The sequence below is a fragment of the Saimiri boliviensis genome, chromosome 10 (genome assembly GCF_048565385.1).
Source record: "Saimiri boliviensis isolate mSaiBol1 chromosome 10, mSaiBol1.pri, whole genome shotgun sequence".
Taxonomy (NCBI): domain Eukaryota; kingdom Metazoa; phylum Chordata; class Mammalia; order Primates; family Cebidae; genus Saimiri; species Saimiri boliviensis.
The window spans coordinates 28,068,786-28,086,625 of record NC_133458.1 but is presented as its reverse complement, the minus strand read 5'-3'; the positions used below and the strand labels follow the sequence as shown (position 1 = coordinate 28,086,625).

The window sequence follows — 17,840 nt, the reverse complement described above, 5'->3', positions numbered from 1 at the left end:
AGTGCTGGGGTTACACATGTAAGCCAGCATGCCCAGCCTTGTGTTCAATTTTAAAACATTTGCTGGAAAGAAATACTATCCATCTATAAGCTTATTCTAAGTAATGTATTGTTTTAGAATTAATGGAAGGATTTATTTAATAATTCTGATTGGGTTGAGTTTTTTTAAATCTCTTGCTCCTCGCTAATAACAAGAAGGGGGAAAAAGAGATTTGGTTTTCTTAGGGGAAGGGCCACATTAAGGTATCGAACTTTGGCATTCCTATAAAGGAATATTTCAGAAGAACTCTACTGAACATTAGTGTGCCAACTCAGAATCAATCCAAGTTTTACAGTAATTCTTATTGCTGTCATAGTCCTCAGCATCTTACATGCTTAGCACATCCCCTCAAAGTTCAGTAGCAGCTCCTACTGAACTTTCACCCATTGATCTTCTTTCTACTTATGTGAACAGGAGAACTGCCCTAAAGGAGTTGGTGTGACCACTGCATAAAGGGATATGATCTAGGGCTTCCCAGCTTTTAGAAAACACTCTTTAGTAAAGCACAGCTCTTCAGTGCTGCTTCTTGGTTGGTAAAAAAAAACTAAAAAATAAAAAATTAAGAAAAGCACAGCTCTGCCCGGGCCTGGTGGCTCACGCCTATAATCCCAGCACTTTGGGAGGCCGAGGTAGGTGGATCACGAGGTCAAGAGATCGAGACCATCCTGGCCAACATGGTGAAACCCTGTCTCTACTAAAAATACAAAAATGAGCTGGACATGGTGGTACATGCCTGTAGTCCCAGCTACTTGGGAGATTGAGGCAGGAGAATCACTTGAACCCAGGAGGCGGAGGTTGCAGTGAGCTGAGATCGCACCACTGCGCTCTAGCCTGGCGATAAAGCAAGACTCCGTCTAAAAAAAAAAAAAAGAAAGAAAAGCACAGCTTTGCTCTGCATTGCTCTGTTTTTAATGAGATATTACTCTCATTTAGAAATTTCTTGGCCATTCTCTCTTAAATAGCAGGAAAATACATTTGCTCAGTGGTTTTATGAACAGCAATAAGAAGGAATAGGGAGGGGCTAGTCTTCAATAACACGATTGTCTCATTTGCTAGCTTTTCCTTCCCAAAGACTTTTGAGGCTTTCTTTTAGATACCACGTAAGTCATTGACTTCTGACTTGGTCTGAAAGTACTTCGTTAGCTGCTGCTGATAACCACTTAGCCAAGAAAGCTAACCTCTGAGCACCCTCTAGTGTATTGCCTATAGCTTTCCAGATCTTACTTCAGAAAAGTTAAAGTGCCTTTTAATCCCCAAGAAAAAATCCTTGCTCCAACTCCTATATTGGGCCAAAATTTGAAGTTAAAGTTTTAACAAGTATCTGACTCATGTTCCCATTTACATATTAGTGTAATGAAATTTTCACTGAAACTATCCCTGCCACCAAAGGAAATATGAGAAGTCTCAAATATTCTTTCAGGAGAAAAATTTAGCAGAGCAGGTATATTACAACATCTCCCTTTCTGTTAAAAATCACTAACAAAAAGGGACTTGCATATCCCTCAGAGAATAGGACTCATACCACATATAAAGCTGACAGTACTCACATCTTTGATTCCCAGCAGGGAAATAAGCCAGGATGAAGCCTGAAGAACCCCAATCTCAAGAATTGACAAGGTAGACATTCAAGGTTACGTTCCATCAATCACTGGAAAACTTCTCCTGGAGCCTCTGCTCCTCAGCTGTTTTCATGTGCAGGCAGTTTTATTGCTGAAAGGTTGGGGAACACATCCTTTTAAAGATTGTCTTTATTAATGTGTTCTATTTCCCCTGAGAGCTCTTTAGTCCCTTCTGGAAGTAACCTTGTATAACATGCATGGAGATCAGCAATAACTTTTTCTGTGATTCTACATTTTAATATTTCCCCCTCCTCCTCCTCCTCCCACTCCAGCTCTCTGTAGTGCTTGGTACTTTTCCATAGAAAATCTGGTGGATTGACTTTCTTGAGTACCCGGACAGCTTGATGCCCAGTATTCTTTTGGCTAGAAGTAATCCTTTTCATAGGTAAAAGGTTAGTTCAAGCTGCTCATTTGGCTTGGAAGAGAGAGGTGTTTTGAGGAATATCTGAACCATATCTATTTGGAAGTAGAGACAAATCCTTCAAAGTATCTGATAAATGGTGGTAGAGGTAGCTTGACTATAACTCTAGGTCAGGATTGGCACTTAAAACAGAAAACCATTTGGAAAACTGATGAAAACTATGGGCTCTCTCCCCAGGAAAATACAAACACAAAATTTTGCATACTGTTTTAGGGGGTTCTAGACATCCATGGAATCTAGGTTAAAAACATTTAATCTGAAAGAATAGAAATATTAATATTTTAGGCTTGTATATCAATATGTAGTTTTCAAAACCCACTCACATTATCTTATTATCTCAGCATACATTTTAGACAGGCAAAGTAGATATGATTATTCCCATTTTAGAAATGATAACAGACCTTAAGAAGTAGAAGTACAGATACATCATTTATAGTATTACTTTATGTACTTGAAAAGGAATTAATTGGTTTCTCTTGGCCTGATCCTCTTTAGGATAAACAGATCTTCTATCCTCTCCATGACTCCTGTTTTTCTTAATGTATTACCTGTCTCTTCTTAAGAGCCTTAAGTTATGGAAATCAGAATTAGACCCAGTTTTCTTTAGATACTGTGTTGGGGGTAAAGAAAGGATCACCTCGGCCAGGCACAGTGGCTCACGCCTGTAGTCCCAGCACTTTGGGAGGCCAGGATAGGCAGATCACCTGAGGTCAGGAGTTTGAGACCTGCCTAACCAACATGGTGAAACCCCATCTCTACTGAAAAAATGCAAAAAACAATTAGCCAGGTGTGGTGGTGTGCACCTGTAATCCCAGCTACTCAGGAGGCTGAGGCAGGAGAATCACTTGAACCCTGGGGGTGGAGGTTGCAGTGAGCCAAGATCACACCATTACACTCCAGCCTGGGTGACAAGAGTGAAACTCCGTCTCACAAAAAATAAAGAAAAGAAAAGAAAGAATCACCTCATTGTGTTATCTGACCTTTCAAATAACCTTTACTTTGCCTGTGAAGGTGCATCCATGGTTATAGCCATGGATAGGATAGAATGGTTGGTTAGAAGAGTCAAGAGAATCAAGGCTGCTTTACTCATGCTTGGAGAAAGTGTTAGAGCAGTGGTTCTCAAAGTGTGGTCTTCAGACCAGTAGCGTCAGCGCCACCCAGCTGACTTACTCAAAGCCTGAGACTTACTCAAAACACAAAATCTTCAACCAGGAAGTTGGAAGCTGAAAAAATATATATTAATTACAAAATAGAAAAGCTTGGGTCCCCTCCAGACCTAATAAGTCAAAAACTCTGGTGGCTAAAATCCAGCAATGTGCTTTAATAAGCTCTCCAGGTGATTTTGATGCAGCAAAAATTTGAGAATTACTGTAATCGATAAAAAGTTATTAAGTGGTAAGGCTTTTCCTGTCACTATCTTAAAATGTCTTCTGGTTATATTTGGTGTAGCTATGCCAGTCCTTCTGGCTCAGGTTATCTGACTTAAGTCATTGGACCAAGGAATTCCTTTTGACCTGAGTGAGGAAAATGGGAACCAGCTTAGTACATGTATACCAGGGTAGACATTCTTGTTAGAAGAAGCAGAAGTTTCGAGATTCATCAAGCAAGCAAGTGATCTGTCTCATTTTGCGAAATGATGAGTAAGAGATCAGAATTGCTGTGGGTGATGGTGAACATCCATGTTTGAGTTAAATTAATTTCTGTTTCCATTTCTGGTAGTGGCATTGGGCAAAGTTGCCACTTAAAGAACTGAGTTCTAATTCTTATATAATTAGGTGTTTTTGAACTGTGACTTGATCAGGCCCCAAGATTATCCAGATGATGTCATTTCTAAGATGTAACCTAATGTGAAAATGAATTTAAAGAATAATTTTAAGTTAAGCAAATTTAAAGGTAAAAGAAATGATTTGGGGCTAGTACGTATAGGATTAGGGCCAGGGGAGTTCTTTGGTCTTCTGATTAATATCATAAGGTATGGTATAGTAGATAAGAGCTTTGGCTCTGGCATAAACACAAGCTTAAATTCCAGTCCCATTGCTTACTTGCTGTGAGACCTTGGACAAATCATGTGTTCTCTCAGAGTTACTCTTTCCTGCTTTGTCAAGTGAGAATAATACTGCGTACTTTCTAAGATTTTTGTACAAATAATAGAAGTAACATACACAGAACTGTGAATACAGGCACTTACCAAACTTTTCTCGTCCAGAGAAGTCAGTAACAGTATGCAGTATGACCTTTTCTCTCTAAATAAAGATTATCCTTAAAAAAAGAATCTGCCGGCCAGGTGTGGTGGCTCACACCTGTAATCCCAGCACTTTGGGAGGCCGAGGTGGGTGGATCACCTGAGATCTGGAGTTTGAGACCAGCCTGACCAACATGGTAAAACCACATCTGTACTAAAAATACAAAAAATTAGCTGGGCGTGGTGGCACATATCTGTAATCCCAGCTACTTGAGAAACTGAGATAGGAGAATCAGTTGAACCCAGTAGGCAGAGGTTGTAGTAAGCTGAGATCACACCATTGTACTCCAGCCTGGGCAAAAAGAGCAAAACTCTGTCTCAAAAAAAAATAAAAATAAAAAGGAAGAATCTACCATTTTATGTCCCTTCCTGTGCTCAACAAGCAGTCTTTTAAGGAAGAATTCACATCACTTTCCCCCCAATCTCTGTAGCAGACAGTTAAGTGTAGCTTTCTTCTTCACTCTCTCTTTCAGAAATCAGCAAATAAATAATGTGATTCTTTGCCCTTTTGCTTGAATATTTGGTATGTAATAAGGTTTTGATTCTGGGGACTCTGAGGAGATAAGAAACTTCCCTTTGTAGTCATACCTTCCTTGAGCACACATTTTGTAGAGAAAGTAAACTGGGTCACCCTATGCCAAATCAGCAACAATCTTGAGCTGGGACTAGAAACCAAATGTCAAAACCTGTGTAAAAGATGCACAATTCAGAAGAAGGCAGTGAACTGAGAAAACTGATTCCCTTGGTGACAGGGCTGAAATCAGTGTCCCCAGTCTGACTAATCCAAGGACACAGAGTGTAGGGTAGGGACTGCCTGAGTACTTGGCACCATTAATTTTTTTTTTCCTTACTCTTAATAAAGTCTCTCATTGTTTCAGTGGCTCTGTAGTTAATTTTTTTCTAATGAGACTAGGTTAACTAAAATCATCTGACGTGGAAAAGGAGGAGGTAAGGTTAAAAAGGAACCTAATTAGCAAGTTAATTATAGCAAGCAAAAAAGTGCAGTGGTTATATAAATAAGCTATTGTTATGCGCATGCAAGTTGGGCCTTGTCAAGGGACTTGCTAAGGTTTAGAGGTCAGAGGATCCCTGTAATTAGGTGTTTAGGAAAAAAATAAATAAAAGCAAAACAGCCACCAGAATTAGGAATGGCTGATGAGCCACTACCAGAAATGCCTTATTAAATTGTGGCTGGACTGCTGAAGGGGTTGTTGGAGCTGCTTCAGGGATTCCAAGGAAGAGTAGTCCCCCACCCCCCAGCCCAAAAAGCTGGCCGGAACCAGAGCCAACAGAATTGCTGATGAGGAAAGTTTAAAGGCCTGATCACAAGGGTCCCTGGACCACAGAGGTGGCAGTGGGGCTGGTTATGTCACTATGCTGGGCAGCAAGAAGAAATACATTGTTAATGGCAACTCTGGGATTAAAGCCCAGGTGAGGCTAAGCTCTTATTTACCAGTCTTGCTGCTGCTATAGCTGTTATTGTAAAAGGCCAGCTGCTTATACTCTTTTTCCCCCCTTTCCTGCTTTCAGCCCTCCCTCTGGCATAAGATGAGCTACACCTCTTTTAACAGTCTCTTCCTCCCTTGCCTTAATGCCTGTTGGAATTAGGCAGTTCTCTCTCAAATGGAAAAGAAGGATTACCTTAAAAGACTCTGGTTCCAGACAAGGTAGGAAAGTTAGGGGTAGAATCTACTAAGATACCACAACTGGGGTGGGTAGATTACAAAACCAATCCATTACGAAATGGACTGTTGAGTGAAGGATATAATGGCATTTAAATATTGAGGGGAGGCAGGCACCAGGCAGCCACTTGACTCATGTTCTGATTGTCGGAGAAAGATACTTGTTTCTTGGGAAAATTGTGTAACTCATATTTAAGTGGTTAGTCTTGCTCTAATATTTTTCTGTCTTAAAGGAACTTGAATTCAGTGTCTAACCAGTAAGCAAGGTTTTAGAACCCTGTGCTCTAAATGGAGAGAGCCTTGCACAGCTTAGTCCTCTTTGGTACCAAAAGACAGCATGAGCTTGTCCTGGGAAGGAGGGATTACTGTAAATAGAAAACACTATGGAGAAGACAGCTCAGCTCAGAGAAACTGGTTTGAGGTGATAGTGCAGCTAGATAGCTATATGGTTTATTCACTCTGATCCTACAAATCTAGAGAATAAGAGTGACTGGCCCCATCTAGTGGTGTGTGTACATGGTGTGTGTGCATATGCACTCAGACGGGCATGTACACAGGTGTGGTTGTGTTGGGGTCATGTTGAACATCTGAAACAGAGTTTATTTTTCTTTAAAGGGGACACTGGAAAAGTTAGTGACTCAGTGTGGCCTTTGAAAAGTGCCATTATTATTCCTTTTCCTAGATGGGCTTCTAAAAAAGAATAAAGACATATGACTGTATGACTGTTTTGAACAAGGTTGGTGAAATGAAAGCCACAGTTTGCAGCCTGACTACTGTCTGCCTCCCCAGCTTTCCACCCTCCCTCTTCTTCTGTCTAGCTCTTTTTGCCCTTAAAAATTATTTTAACTTTTGACTTGGTTTATGTTTACCATGTTTACTGAATATTCAACCAAGTATAGACAGTAAAGATAGAATAGGCTACTTCCGATATCTTGATTTAGCACTTGATTGAGTGCCTAGGATTTGTGCCTGAGGATATAAGGGTGAATAAGAATCACAGCTTCTCCCTTCATGGAGCCTATAGTTTATAGAAAATACAGGTAGGTAGACAGATAGTTACATTCACTGTGATAAGTGCTGTGCTAGGAGAAATGCAATACATGAAAGTTCATGTACGTCTTATGGGAGTACATAGAAAGGGAACTTTATTTTTTTTGGAATAAATTGCTAGTTGAGGAAAATAATCATCTGTGTTATTTTCTTTTTCTTTTCTTTTCTTTTCTTTTTTTTTTTGAGACGGAATTTCACTCGTTACCCAGGCTGGAGTGCAATGGCACGATCTTGGCTCACCGCAACCTCCGCCTCCTGGGTTCAAGCAATTCTCTTGCCTCAGCCTCCTGAGTAGCTGGGATTACAGGCACGCGCCACCATGCCCAGCTAATTTTTTGTATTTTTAGTAGAGATGGGTTTCACCATGTTGACCAGGATGGTCTCGATCTCTCGACCTTGTGATCCACCCGTCTCGGCCTCCCAAAGTGCTGGGATTACAGGCTTGAGCCACCGCGCCCGGCCTGTCATTTTCTTCAGTTCGAGAAGAGCTTCTAATCTGATGAGTTTTCCTATTGCTGAAAAAAGTTTGCAAGCTCTAAAGCACTTTGCAGGCTTTATTTGTTGTAGCTATGAGCATGCTATGAATTCCCGTAAAAGGCAATGTGAAGCTAATTCCATTTGGCAGTGGTCCCCTTGTTGCAGTACTCAAGTGACTCATTAGTTACCTCTAACTGCAGGAAGTGGAGCCATCAGTTCCTGCTTTCATTTGGGTGTACTGTATGTTCTGCCCATCAAGGAACCATCTTTTTATCATTAAAGGTAGAGTCACTTGTCAGGTCTTTGATCTTTTTCATTAGACCTTCCTCTGTGCCACCTCGGATCCAGAATAGGCAATTATGCAAACAGAGAAAAAGAAAAGTTATTAGTTGAATAAATTATATGAGCTTTTTTTCCCCAAACAAGTGTAGCTTACAAATGACCTTTGATTTGTAAAGTATTATGAAGTATCAGCTGGAACCTCCAACAATAGGAGAAAGATAAAATTGTAAGAAAATCATTATCAGATTTCATTCAAAATGCAACCTCCAGAGTAAGATCTGAGGTTTATACATACTCAGTCAATTAATCTGCTGCTTCTACATCTATTATAATGATGAATCTTACTGCTTTTAGGTATTTTATAGTATAAAATATCAAAAAACTGGTATTTACTTACTAGTACTGGAAAGCTATCTAATATATTTTAGAAAAGCTTTAACAAATTAGAGTGGCTACCTGCAAGAGTTATAAGAGCATTGAACGGTAGGGGTTGGGTAGGGAGTGGATTTGTTGAATTTCCTGCTATGTTTCAGTTTACATGCATTGTCTCATTGAACCCTCTCTAAAACCTATGAGATCTAAGTAGTTTTATCTCTGTTGTATTTATGGAAAAATGAGACTCACTAAAGCATCTTGAGCAACATCACACAGCTAATGAGTGGCATAGCCAGAATTTGAATGCAGTTCCAGAATGTTCATTCTTAATGAAGAGCCTTTTTAAAAATTATTAAATCATAACCATTTCCTGAGATTCTTGAAACCTGAATGCAAGTCATTTTGCCTTTCTGTACCTTGCAATTTTCTCATCTAGATATACAGAGGTTACAAATATGACAGTCTCAAAGATTTTTTCCAGCTTTACTTTTCAGTGAAACTGTAGAAAATATTTCTGAATATGACTCAACTTTCTAAAAATTTATTTTAACCACAATGTCCCATTCTCTATTTGGGGGGAGAGGGGTATCATAATTTTATTGCAAAAAGCATATAGTCAAAGAGTAAGCCAGGCACAGTGGCCCATGCCTGTAATCCCAGCACTTTGGGAGGCTGAGATGTGTGGATCACTCGAGGTCAGGAGTTCGAGACCAGCCTGGCCAACATGGTGAAACCCCATCTCTACTAAAAATACAAAAATGAGCAGGGCATAGTGGTGTGCACCTGTAATCGCAGCAACTCGAGGTGCTGAGGCATGAGAATCGTTTGAACACAGAAGGTGGAGGTTGCAGTGAGCTGAGATTGCTGAGGCAGAACAATTGATTGAACCCGGAAGGTAAAGGTTATGGTGAGCCGGGATTGTGCCACTGCACTCCAGCCTGGGTGACAGAGACTCTGTCTCAGAAACAAAACAAAAAAAGGAGTGTATCAAAGATTTAAATTTGATTAGAGACATAGTAGGTAAAGAATGAGATATCGCCAGACACAGTAGTCCCAGCTGTGTGAGAGGCTGATGTGAGAGGATCGCTTGAATCCAGGAGTTAAAGGTGGAGCACCATAGAAAGACCCCATCTCTATTTAAAAAAAAAAAAAAGAGTGAAAAAATATTCCTCTCTTCAAAGAGTCTTAACATTCCGAATATGGATTAATACAATAAGATCAACTGTTGGGAAAGGTGAGAGCCTGTAATACCAAGCCTTGAATTGCTGTGTCAAAATGGAGGTGTAAAAAAGTAAAATAAAATAAAATAAAAATTGAGGTGCTTTTTCTTCATATAACTGGCTTTCTTTTTCTTAGCAGATCCAGTTTGCTGACCAGAAGCAAGAATTCAACAAACGTCCCACCAAAATTGGACGTCGCTCTCTGTCTCGTTCCATTTCTCAGTCATCTACTGACAGCTACAGCTCGGGTGAGTACTGAGCTGCTGTGGAACCAGCTGTTGAGGCTAATAAGTACCAACTCAATGGGACCGGTCTATCCAAGGCTAATTAAGCAAGAGCAAGACTGTGCTTTGAATAAATACTTTGAGTCAAAATTTAGATTAAAATTCTGGGTGGAAGCTTTGCATATCTCTTGGAAATTCAGAGTGGAACTTAATAGAGGCCTCCTCTTCCAATAGAAGCAGGAGAGTGATTAAGGAAATTGAATTCTTTAATCTACTCAGAAGGGTGGGAATATGTAGTTCACTGATGACCTTTCCTAAACAGTATGTGTACATATTCGTGGGGGTTTTTTTTTTTCATCCTTTGAAAATAAAAAGGAAGTTCTTCATCTCTCCATCTGATACTTGCAAATTAACAGGAAAACCTCAATTGCCCCAAGAAATAATGAAGACACTGTAGCTAGTTCAAGCAAGTGAGCCCTTTGCCTTCTCTCCTAAGCTGTGACATTGGACTTGTTGTTACTCCTTCCATCTGTTGCATTAGCATTAATTCAAATACATGTGCCTTGGGACTGAGTTATCATTGAATGCCAGTTGAGCTGTTATTACGTAGGACCCCTTGAAGGCATCAGCCATTTGTGCTAAACGCTGCCTAATATGAATCTGATTTAATGTGGAGTTAGTTTATTTTGTTCTTGTGTTGGGATGTGGTAGGGAGCTGAGTATTTGCCCTAGTTACCTCTTCACATTATAAATAGTAATATTCAGTAGAAAATTTTTGTCATGACCTGAAATTTTATTTGTTCCTTGTACAAATAGGAAAGTAATATTTGTTATATAAAGCTGAAGAACAGTTGTTTGGGAAACTGTAGCTTTTAGGCTGGGTAGATTATAGACTTTTTACATTTCTCTTTTTACTTCCCCCCCACCCCCACCTCCGGCAATAACAGTGAATGATATAAAGCATATGACATCACTTCCTATGGATTTTTATCTAAAGGTACAGAATCTTGTACTACCTTTTTTGAGGGGTAGTACAAAATTTGAGACATGGTCTCACTCTGTCACCCAAGCTGGAGTGCAGTGGCATGGTCACAGCTCACTGCAGCCTTGACCTCCTGGACTCAAGCAATCCTCCCACCTCAGTCTCCTGAGTAGCTGAGACCACAGGCACCCACCACCATGCCTGCCTAAATTTACAATTATTTTGGGCTCAAGTGATTCTCTCTCCTCAGCCTACCAAAGTGCTGGGATTACAGGCATGAGCCACTATGCCTGGCTAGGAAACCTATCTTAATCTTATTCTGCTGAAATAAGCAGTGTTGAAAATTCATGAACTGGTTAATGTAACTCTGGAAACCATAATAATTGTGGAAAATGTGAATTGTAAATTTTAAGCTGTGGGTTTGTGCGTGTTATCTAGATTGATACTGAATAATAATAATATCAAATTTTAACTCCAGCTCAATCTCTCCCCTACACACTAGATATACATATCCAACTGTGTTCGTGCAGAGGAAATGAGTGCCTGCCTTCCCACCCAACCCCCATAGGCAGGGAGGGTATTTTAAAAACACCTATTTACCTGGAAGAGAGGAATTGATGCCCTTGGTTTCTAAGTGAGCGCATAGTGGCTTGGCATAGCTTTTTGGTGAATGATATGGACTGGTATCATCCTGGTAAATGTGGACCTTTTAGATTAAACTACATGAAATTACCCTTTTTGTAAGTCAAAAATTGTCAACCTAATATATCTATTTAGCGATATTAAGTTTAGGAACAGGGAGTCAAAACATCCTGGAAATGAAAAAGAACTTAAAGATCTCCTTCAGCTTCCCACTGGTTGCTGACCTCTTTGGGAGCATTTTAAACCATGGGGTGTGACTTACTATAATGTATCTCCTGTTAAGTTCTTATATAATTTCTGGAATTTAAAGATTTTATTTAAAATTTGCTGGTTTTGGTTTCCTGATTTAGGGGTATCCCACTGCCCTGGTCACCCTCATCTGGACCTGTTTCAGATTAGGTATTATTTTAAAAATATTATACCTATCAACACAATATTCTCAATGATCTGAACTAGTGTTAGTTCTGTAAACTCGTGATTTTAAAATGAAACCTAAAATGTTTGCTTCTTTAGCAGCTGCGTCACATGCACTGCTACCTTGTTTTGTTTTCTCTTTTTTCTTTTTCTTTTTCCCCTTTGAGTGAATGGTTGTCAAGCTCTTTTAAACAGACTGAATAGAAATGCCTACTACCTTGATTCTTGGACTAGGAGTTAGGAGAGACCTAGTTTCTAGTCTTTGATCCATGTTTGATTTGTTGTGTGATGCTGGAAAACTCTTGCACCTGGCATATTCATAATACAGACAATGGAAAGTTATATAAAATTGTAGAAAAAGAGCTCCATGTGCATCGAATGAAAAGCCAAGAGTAATGGAACTGACTCACCACTCTCTAAATATGAGATGATATATATGCAAATATATGTCAATGAGAACTCGAGGCCCATTTTCAGCATGCATTATAATTGAAATGACTAGGCTGGACACAGTGGCTCACACCTGTAATTCCAGCATTTTGAGAGGCCGAGACAGACAGGTCATCTGAGGTCATGAGTTCAAGACCAGCCTGGCCAACATGGTGAAACCCTGTCTCTACAAAAAATATAAAAATTAACCAGGCATGGTGGCGCACACCTGTAATTCCAGCTACTCTGGAGGCTGAGGCATGAGAGTTGTCTGAGCCTGGGAGGCAGAGGTTGCAGTGAGCCCAGATTGTGCTGCTGTACTCCAGCCTGGGCAACAGAGGAGACTCCATCTCAAAAAATAATTTTTTTTAATTAAAAAAAATTTTAATGACTATAGAAATTAACACTGGACAGCCCCAAAGGCTGATCCTTGGACCTCTTCCCTTCTTCCCTTGGACTTTCTCCCTAGATGAACTCATTCAGTCTCATAGGTTTATATACCATGTATTGGTGTTTGATGCTCATATTTTATCCTCAGCTCAAATCTCTCTGCTATATACACAACTGCCTACTCAGTCCTTTCACTTGAATGTTTTATAGATATCTCTTTTTATTTTATTCTATGTTATTTTAAGAGACAGGGTCTTGCTTTATTGTCCAGGCTGGAATGTAGTGGTGCAATCATGGCTTACTGTAGCCTTAAACTCTTGGGCTCAGGCAGTCCTCCCACTTCAGCCTCCCCAGTAACTAGGACTACAGATGTGTACCACTACATCCAGCTAATTTTTTAAAAATTTTTTATAGAGATGGGGGGGTCTCACTTTGTTGCCTAGGCTGGTCTCGAACTCCTGGCCTCAAGCAATCCTCCTCCTAAAATGCTGGGATTACAGGCATGGGCCATGGCACCCAGCTCATAGACATCTCAAACCTCTCATGTATTAAAAACTGAGCTCCTCAGTTCCACCCTTACCCAGCTTCAAGTCTGTTCTCAACACTACAGCCAAATGTATTCTTTTAAAATAAGTCATGTCATATCATTTCACTGCCTAAAACCTTCCAGTGCCTTCCCAGTCTCACTCTCGGTAAAGCCTAAAGTTCTTACAGTGGCCTACATTACATTTCTGTTCACTTCTCTGCTTTCCCAAACCTCCTTCCTCCCTGTGATGTTCATTTCATTCTGGCCGTACTTGCCTCCTACTGTTACTTTGAGACATGCCAAGCACTCTCCTGCTTCAAGACCTTTGTACTTGTTCCCTCTGCCTGGAATGCCTTTTATCCAGATACATGCATGGCTGGCTACCTCATCTCCTTCAGTTATTCATCAGAAATTATCAGCTTCTCATGAATTCTATACTGGCTACTCTTTTAAATTGTACACAAGATGGTGACTATAGTTAATAACAATGTGTTGTATTCTAGAAAATTGCTAGGACAACAGATTTTAAGTGTTCTCACCACCAAGAAATGATAGGGATATGAGATAATGCATATGTTAATTATCTCTGTTGAACCATTCCACAATGTGTACATATCTCAAAACATCATGTTAATACACAAAAATATGTACAGTTGTTGTCAATTAAAAATTAATTCATTAGAAATAAATACTATACAGAACCCCACCCAACATTCCCTATCAAATTTTCCTCCTTAATTTTTTTTCATAGCACCTTATCATATAAATATATATGTTACTAATATATTTTGGTCTTTTTCCTTCTACTTAAATGCAAGATCCCTGAAAGCAGAGATTTTTTTTTCTGTTTTACATTGCTTTATTCCTAGCACTTAGAACTGTGTTTGACATGTAAGAAGTACTTAATAAATAAATATTGATGAAAGATGTTCAGAGACATTATATTTTTATACCCTTGTTGAGGTCTCTCATATACTCAGTGTGGGTGAACAACAAAAGAAGGTTATGAGATTTCAAAAAAGATTCTTTCCTATCCAGAGTATTTGTTTTGCTGAAGATACACAGAGGTTTACATAGGCTGTAGCCTCCTCTCCCTTCCTAAAGATCCTAGTACTAAGTTTTGCCATGCTTTCATTTAAGAACCTCTACCAGCTTTTCTTAACCAAGGATCTTCATCTGAATCACAGAACACAGAAAATAATTTTATAGACTTTTCTTAATTCTCCAAAAGATGATACATAACTAGTACCTTTCCAGTCGCGTGGGAGAGAAGTTATCATTATGTTCAATAGATGCTTCAAGGCATTAGGACTTAATTCTAGCAGAACCCATGTTGAAAAGTGCTGCATTAATCCATGAAACTATTTTATAAGAAGCAAACTTCTAAAAACTCTTCCCCTAAGGAGAAAACCTCATAAAAACAAATGAACAGAAGAGACTGTTTCTTTCAGTCAGACCATTCTCAGTGATATATTTCTGAATAAGCTGCCTTTGCAGTGAGTTAATTGGTTAAGGCTGAGGAGAGAAGACAGGAGTCCCTTCTTCACGACTGGTTCTTTTTTTCCCCAAAATCTGCAATTCTTATAAAGTTTGAGATATTTTTGGATTTTTCTAAACAGCAAAGTTTTATTTGTATTTGGGTTGCTAACATAGCTTGTTATACATTTCTAGAGTGTTATTCACCAGTGAAGTTTACTATAACCTAACACACAGGTCCCTATTGCTATTTCCATTATGAAATGGATAGGTTAGGCCCAAGAGGAGTTGCCTGACTTAAAATAGTCTAGTAGGACTAATTCAAGTCAGGGTTCTGACTGCTTCTTCTCCTAGCAGTAACCCACAGTATCACAGCTGCTGAGAGGTAAAGCTTAATCAGGCTTGAACCATAAAACATATGTACACATGTTCTGTGGGATTGATTGTGGATTCTTGATTTATTATGTTGTATTTTGATTTTGGAAAATAATGAAACAAGATAACATCCCATAGTAAAGTTATATTGTACTTCATACTACTTTTCTGCCTAGAAACTGAACCCTTTTGGGTATTATCTCATTTATTCATAAGATTTTTCTGGTGGTAGTTGGGGGAAAGAGAGAGCATGAGGAAAGAGGGAATCTGTTACAGTTTACAGTTGGATAAATTAAAAATTGGTCACTTACCACTTACGGTTGAAGCTAGATCTGGGATCTCAGGACTACTTTAGTAGGTTATTGGTTGTTCTTGTTTACTTAAATTATGACTCTGGGCTTTAGAGTATACTGACAATTACAAATATTTTAGAAACTGTTCAAGGGAGTTTGTACATATGTGTTGGGTTTCTCTTTATTTTTCTAGGAAGAATCAATGCTATCTCAACTGTCATCATGAGTTTGTTACTTTGTGGCAGAAATAAGTATGGATTCAAAGAATAAATGAGTAAATGTTACTAGTTCAGCAATAACCTTTCTACTGTGTTTTTAGAACTAATAATACGTTCTCTTAGTCTGGCTCTGTCAGCCATGTTGTATCCACATATTAGTGTAATCTAGACAACTGATAGCAGTTTTGGTGCTTACCTGATAGCAGGTTTGTATACAGGGCTCTCTGAGGTCAGGCATGGTGGCTCAAGCCCACAATCCCAGCACTTTGGGAGGCCGAGGAGGGCAGATCACCTGAGGTCAGGAGTTTGAAACCAACATGGTGAAATCCCATCTCTACTAAAAATGCAAAAATTAGCCAGGCGCACTGATGGGCACCTGTAATCCCAGCTACTCAGGAGGCTGAGGCAGGAGAATCGCTTGAACCGGGGGGGCGGAGGTTGCAGTGAGCTGGGATCATGCCACTGCACTCCAGCCTGGGTGACAGAGTAAGAACCTGTCTCAAAAAAAGGGGGGGCGTTGGGAGGCTCTTTGAAAACAAATATATTTTGGCTCAAAGAAAAACATTGGTTGAATTAACTGTAACTACTTGACTACTGTTAAGAAAGTAATATGCTTTTTTTTCCAGCTTTTAGAATAGGTAAGTGGTATAAAGATTTTTTTTCTTTAAGTTGAGGGGGAAAATGGTGAAGCCAGAAATTGAAATGCTTCCCTTAAGGGAAAATTTTCAAATTTTGTTTTGCTTTTCTTCTGACTCATCCTTAGAAACTAAAGAGGCATAGGAAGGGAGATCTATTCTGGGTAGAGTTAGGACTCCAGTCTCAACCATTCAAATCACTGCCAGCCAGCCACCTGCTGCTTGGGTAGATTAGGAGATGATGGAGGTATAAAAAAAAAGAAACTGCTAAATGATAATGTATGTATATCATTCTTTTTCCATTCAATATCCTAAAGCTGAGTAAGAACCCTTAAAGATGTTATATCTGGGGAGCCACGGTGGCTCGGGCCAGTTGTCCTGGCGCTTGAGGAGGCAAGGCTATGCGTTCAAGGCCAACCTGGGCAACATAAGAACCTCTCATTCATTAAAAAAAAAAAAAAAGTTATATCTGGAACTGAATTTAAAATATGTGCAAAAGTGGGTAATATCAGGTATCATTTATTGAGTGCTTAATTACTGTATGCCAAGCATCACACTAAGCACTACATACATTATCTTCCCTAATCTACTCAACAACTTGACTTTGACAAGTCATGTCTTCCTATTATATAGTCTTATGACATCCTGATTTCTGCTTTATAGCACACATTGCAACTGTATTTTTTTAAATCCTATAAATAATTAATTTTGTAACTAGTTATTTCTTTTTTTGACTCACTCACTAGACTGCAAACTCCATGAAGGTAAGGACCATTTATATCTGTCCTGTATTTCCAGCACCAAGGCTATGTCTTGTACATAATAGATGCATAATTAAAATTTGAATGAGCAATTGTGTAAATGAATGAACATGTGAATAAATTCACAACTCTTTCAAATGGATTCTGGTATCAGCTCTACTTCATATACCTAGAAACAGAGACTGAGACTTAACCACAGTGACTCCAGAACACGTGATCACTGTATTTAAATGGCCCTTGGGAAGCATAAAAATCATCATGAATCTGAAAAAGGATTTGAGATTTCAGGATATTATGAATATGAACACTTTCTTCAAAAGTAATTTTCTTCTAAATCTGGATCAGGATTAGTGATGGCTGTTATCTTTTTATCTCTCAGGTGGTAGACGCATGGTTCCCCAAGCCTATAATTTATTAGGTATTTCTGAATATTGATTCATAAAACAAATGACTTCCCAGAAAACTGTTTCTGGGTTCTGTTGCCAAAAGTACTTTGAGCTCTCACTCACCCTAGGAAAGGGAACCATAAACTTTTTGTACAGATTAGCTCCTTTCAAGAACAAAAGTCTCTTTGGGGATTTACTAATTCCCTCAACCCCCCCGGTGCCCATGTTCGCTCCTGTTGCCTCGTGTTAGGACTTTGCTCCGGCTCCAAGAGAGATTCTCAAGCCCCTGCTGTCCAAATAGTGCCATGCCTGATTAACTGGGCAAGGTCAGACTTGCCTTTTACAGCCCTCCCAGAGATAGACCCTTTGCTAAGAAATCTCAGAAATGCCTTAATTCTCTGGATATAAGTAGATCAGAGCATCACGGATCCTAGGCACTTTGACCTTTCACAGTTTTCTACCCTTAAAAGTTATGGCAGTACTTCATTGAGAGAAGCATTTTCTAGAAAGTGTTTCTTAACCCCTAAGAAAACTTGGGGGTTAGGGAACTATCTTCAGAAACTCAAACACAAATCACGGAAGGACACTGCTTCACATAATCTAGCAAATGGTTAGCAACTACAGAACTCTGTGAAGACTAAAAAGACCTCAGCTAAGCATGTGAATAGCAATAGCAGCAGCT

General features: G+C 39.3%; 1 protein-coding gene across 12 annotated transcripts in view; it reads left to right on the top strand.

Moving 5' to 3' along the window:
• The window catches only part of AHCYL2 (adenosylhomocysteinase like 2), a 210,032-nt gene that overhangs the window by 144,857 nt on the left and 47,335 nt on the right, over positions 1-17,840 (top strand). For 5 of the 12 annotated variants that reach the window (XM_074379078.1, XM_039472815.2, XM_074379083.1 and 2 more), the window contains exon 2: positions 9,547-9,655. In XM_074379078.1, the coding sequence (XP_074235179.1) occupies positions 9,547-9,655 (109 nt within the window). The other 7 variants (XM_074379077.1, XM_039472814.2, XM_074379079.1 and 4 more) reach the window with 5 other exon arrangements.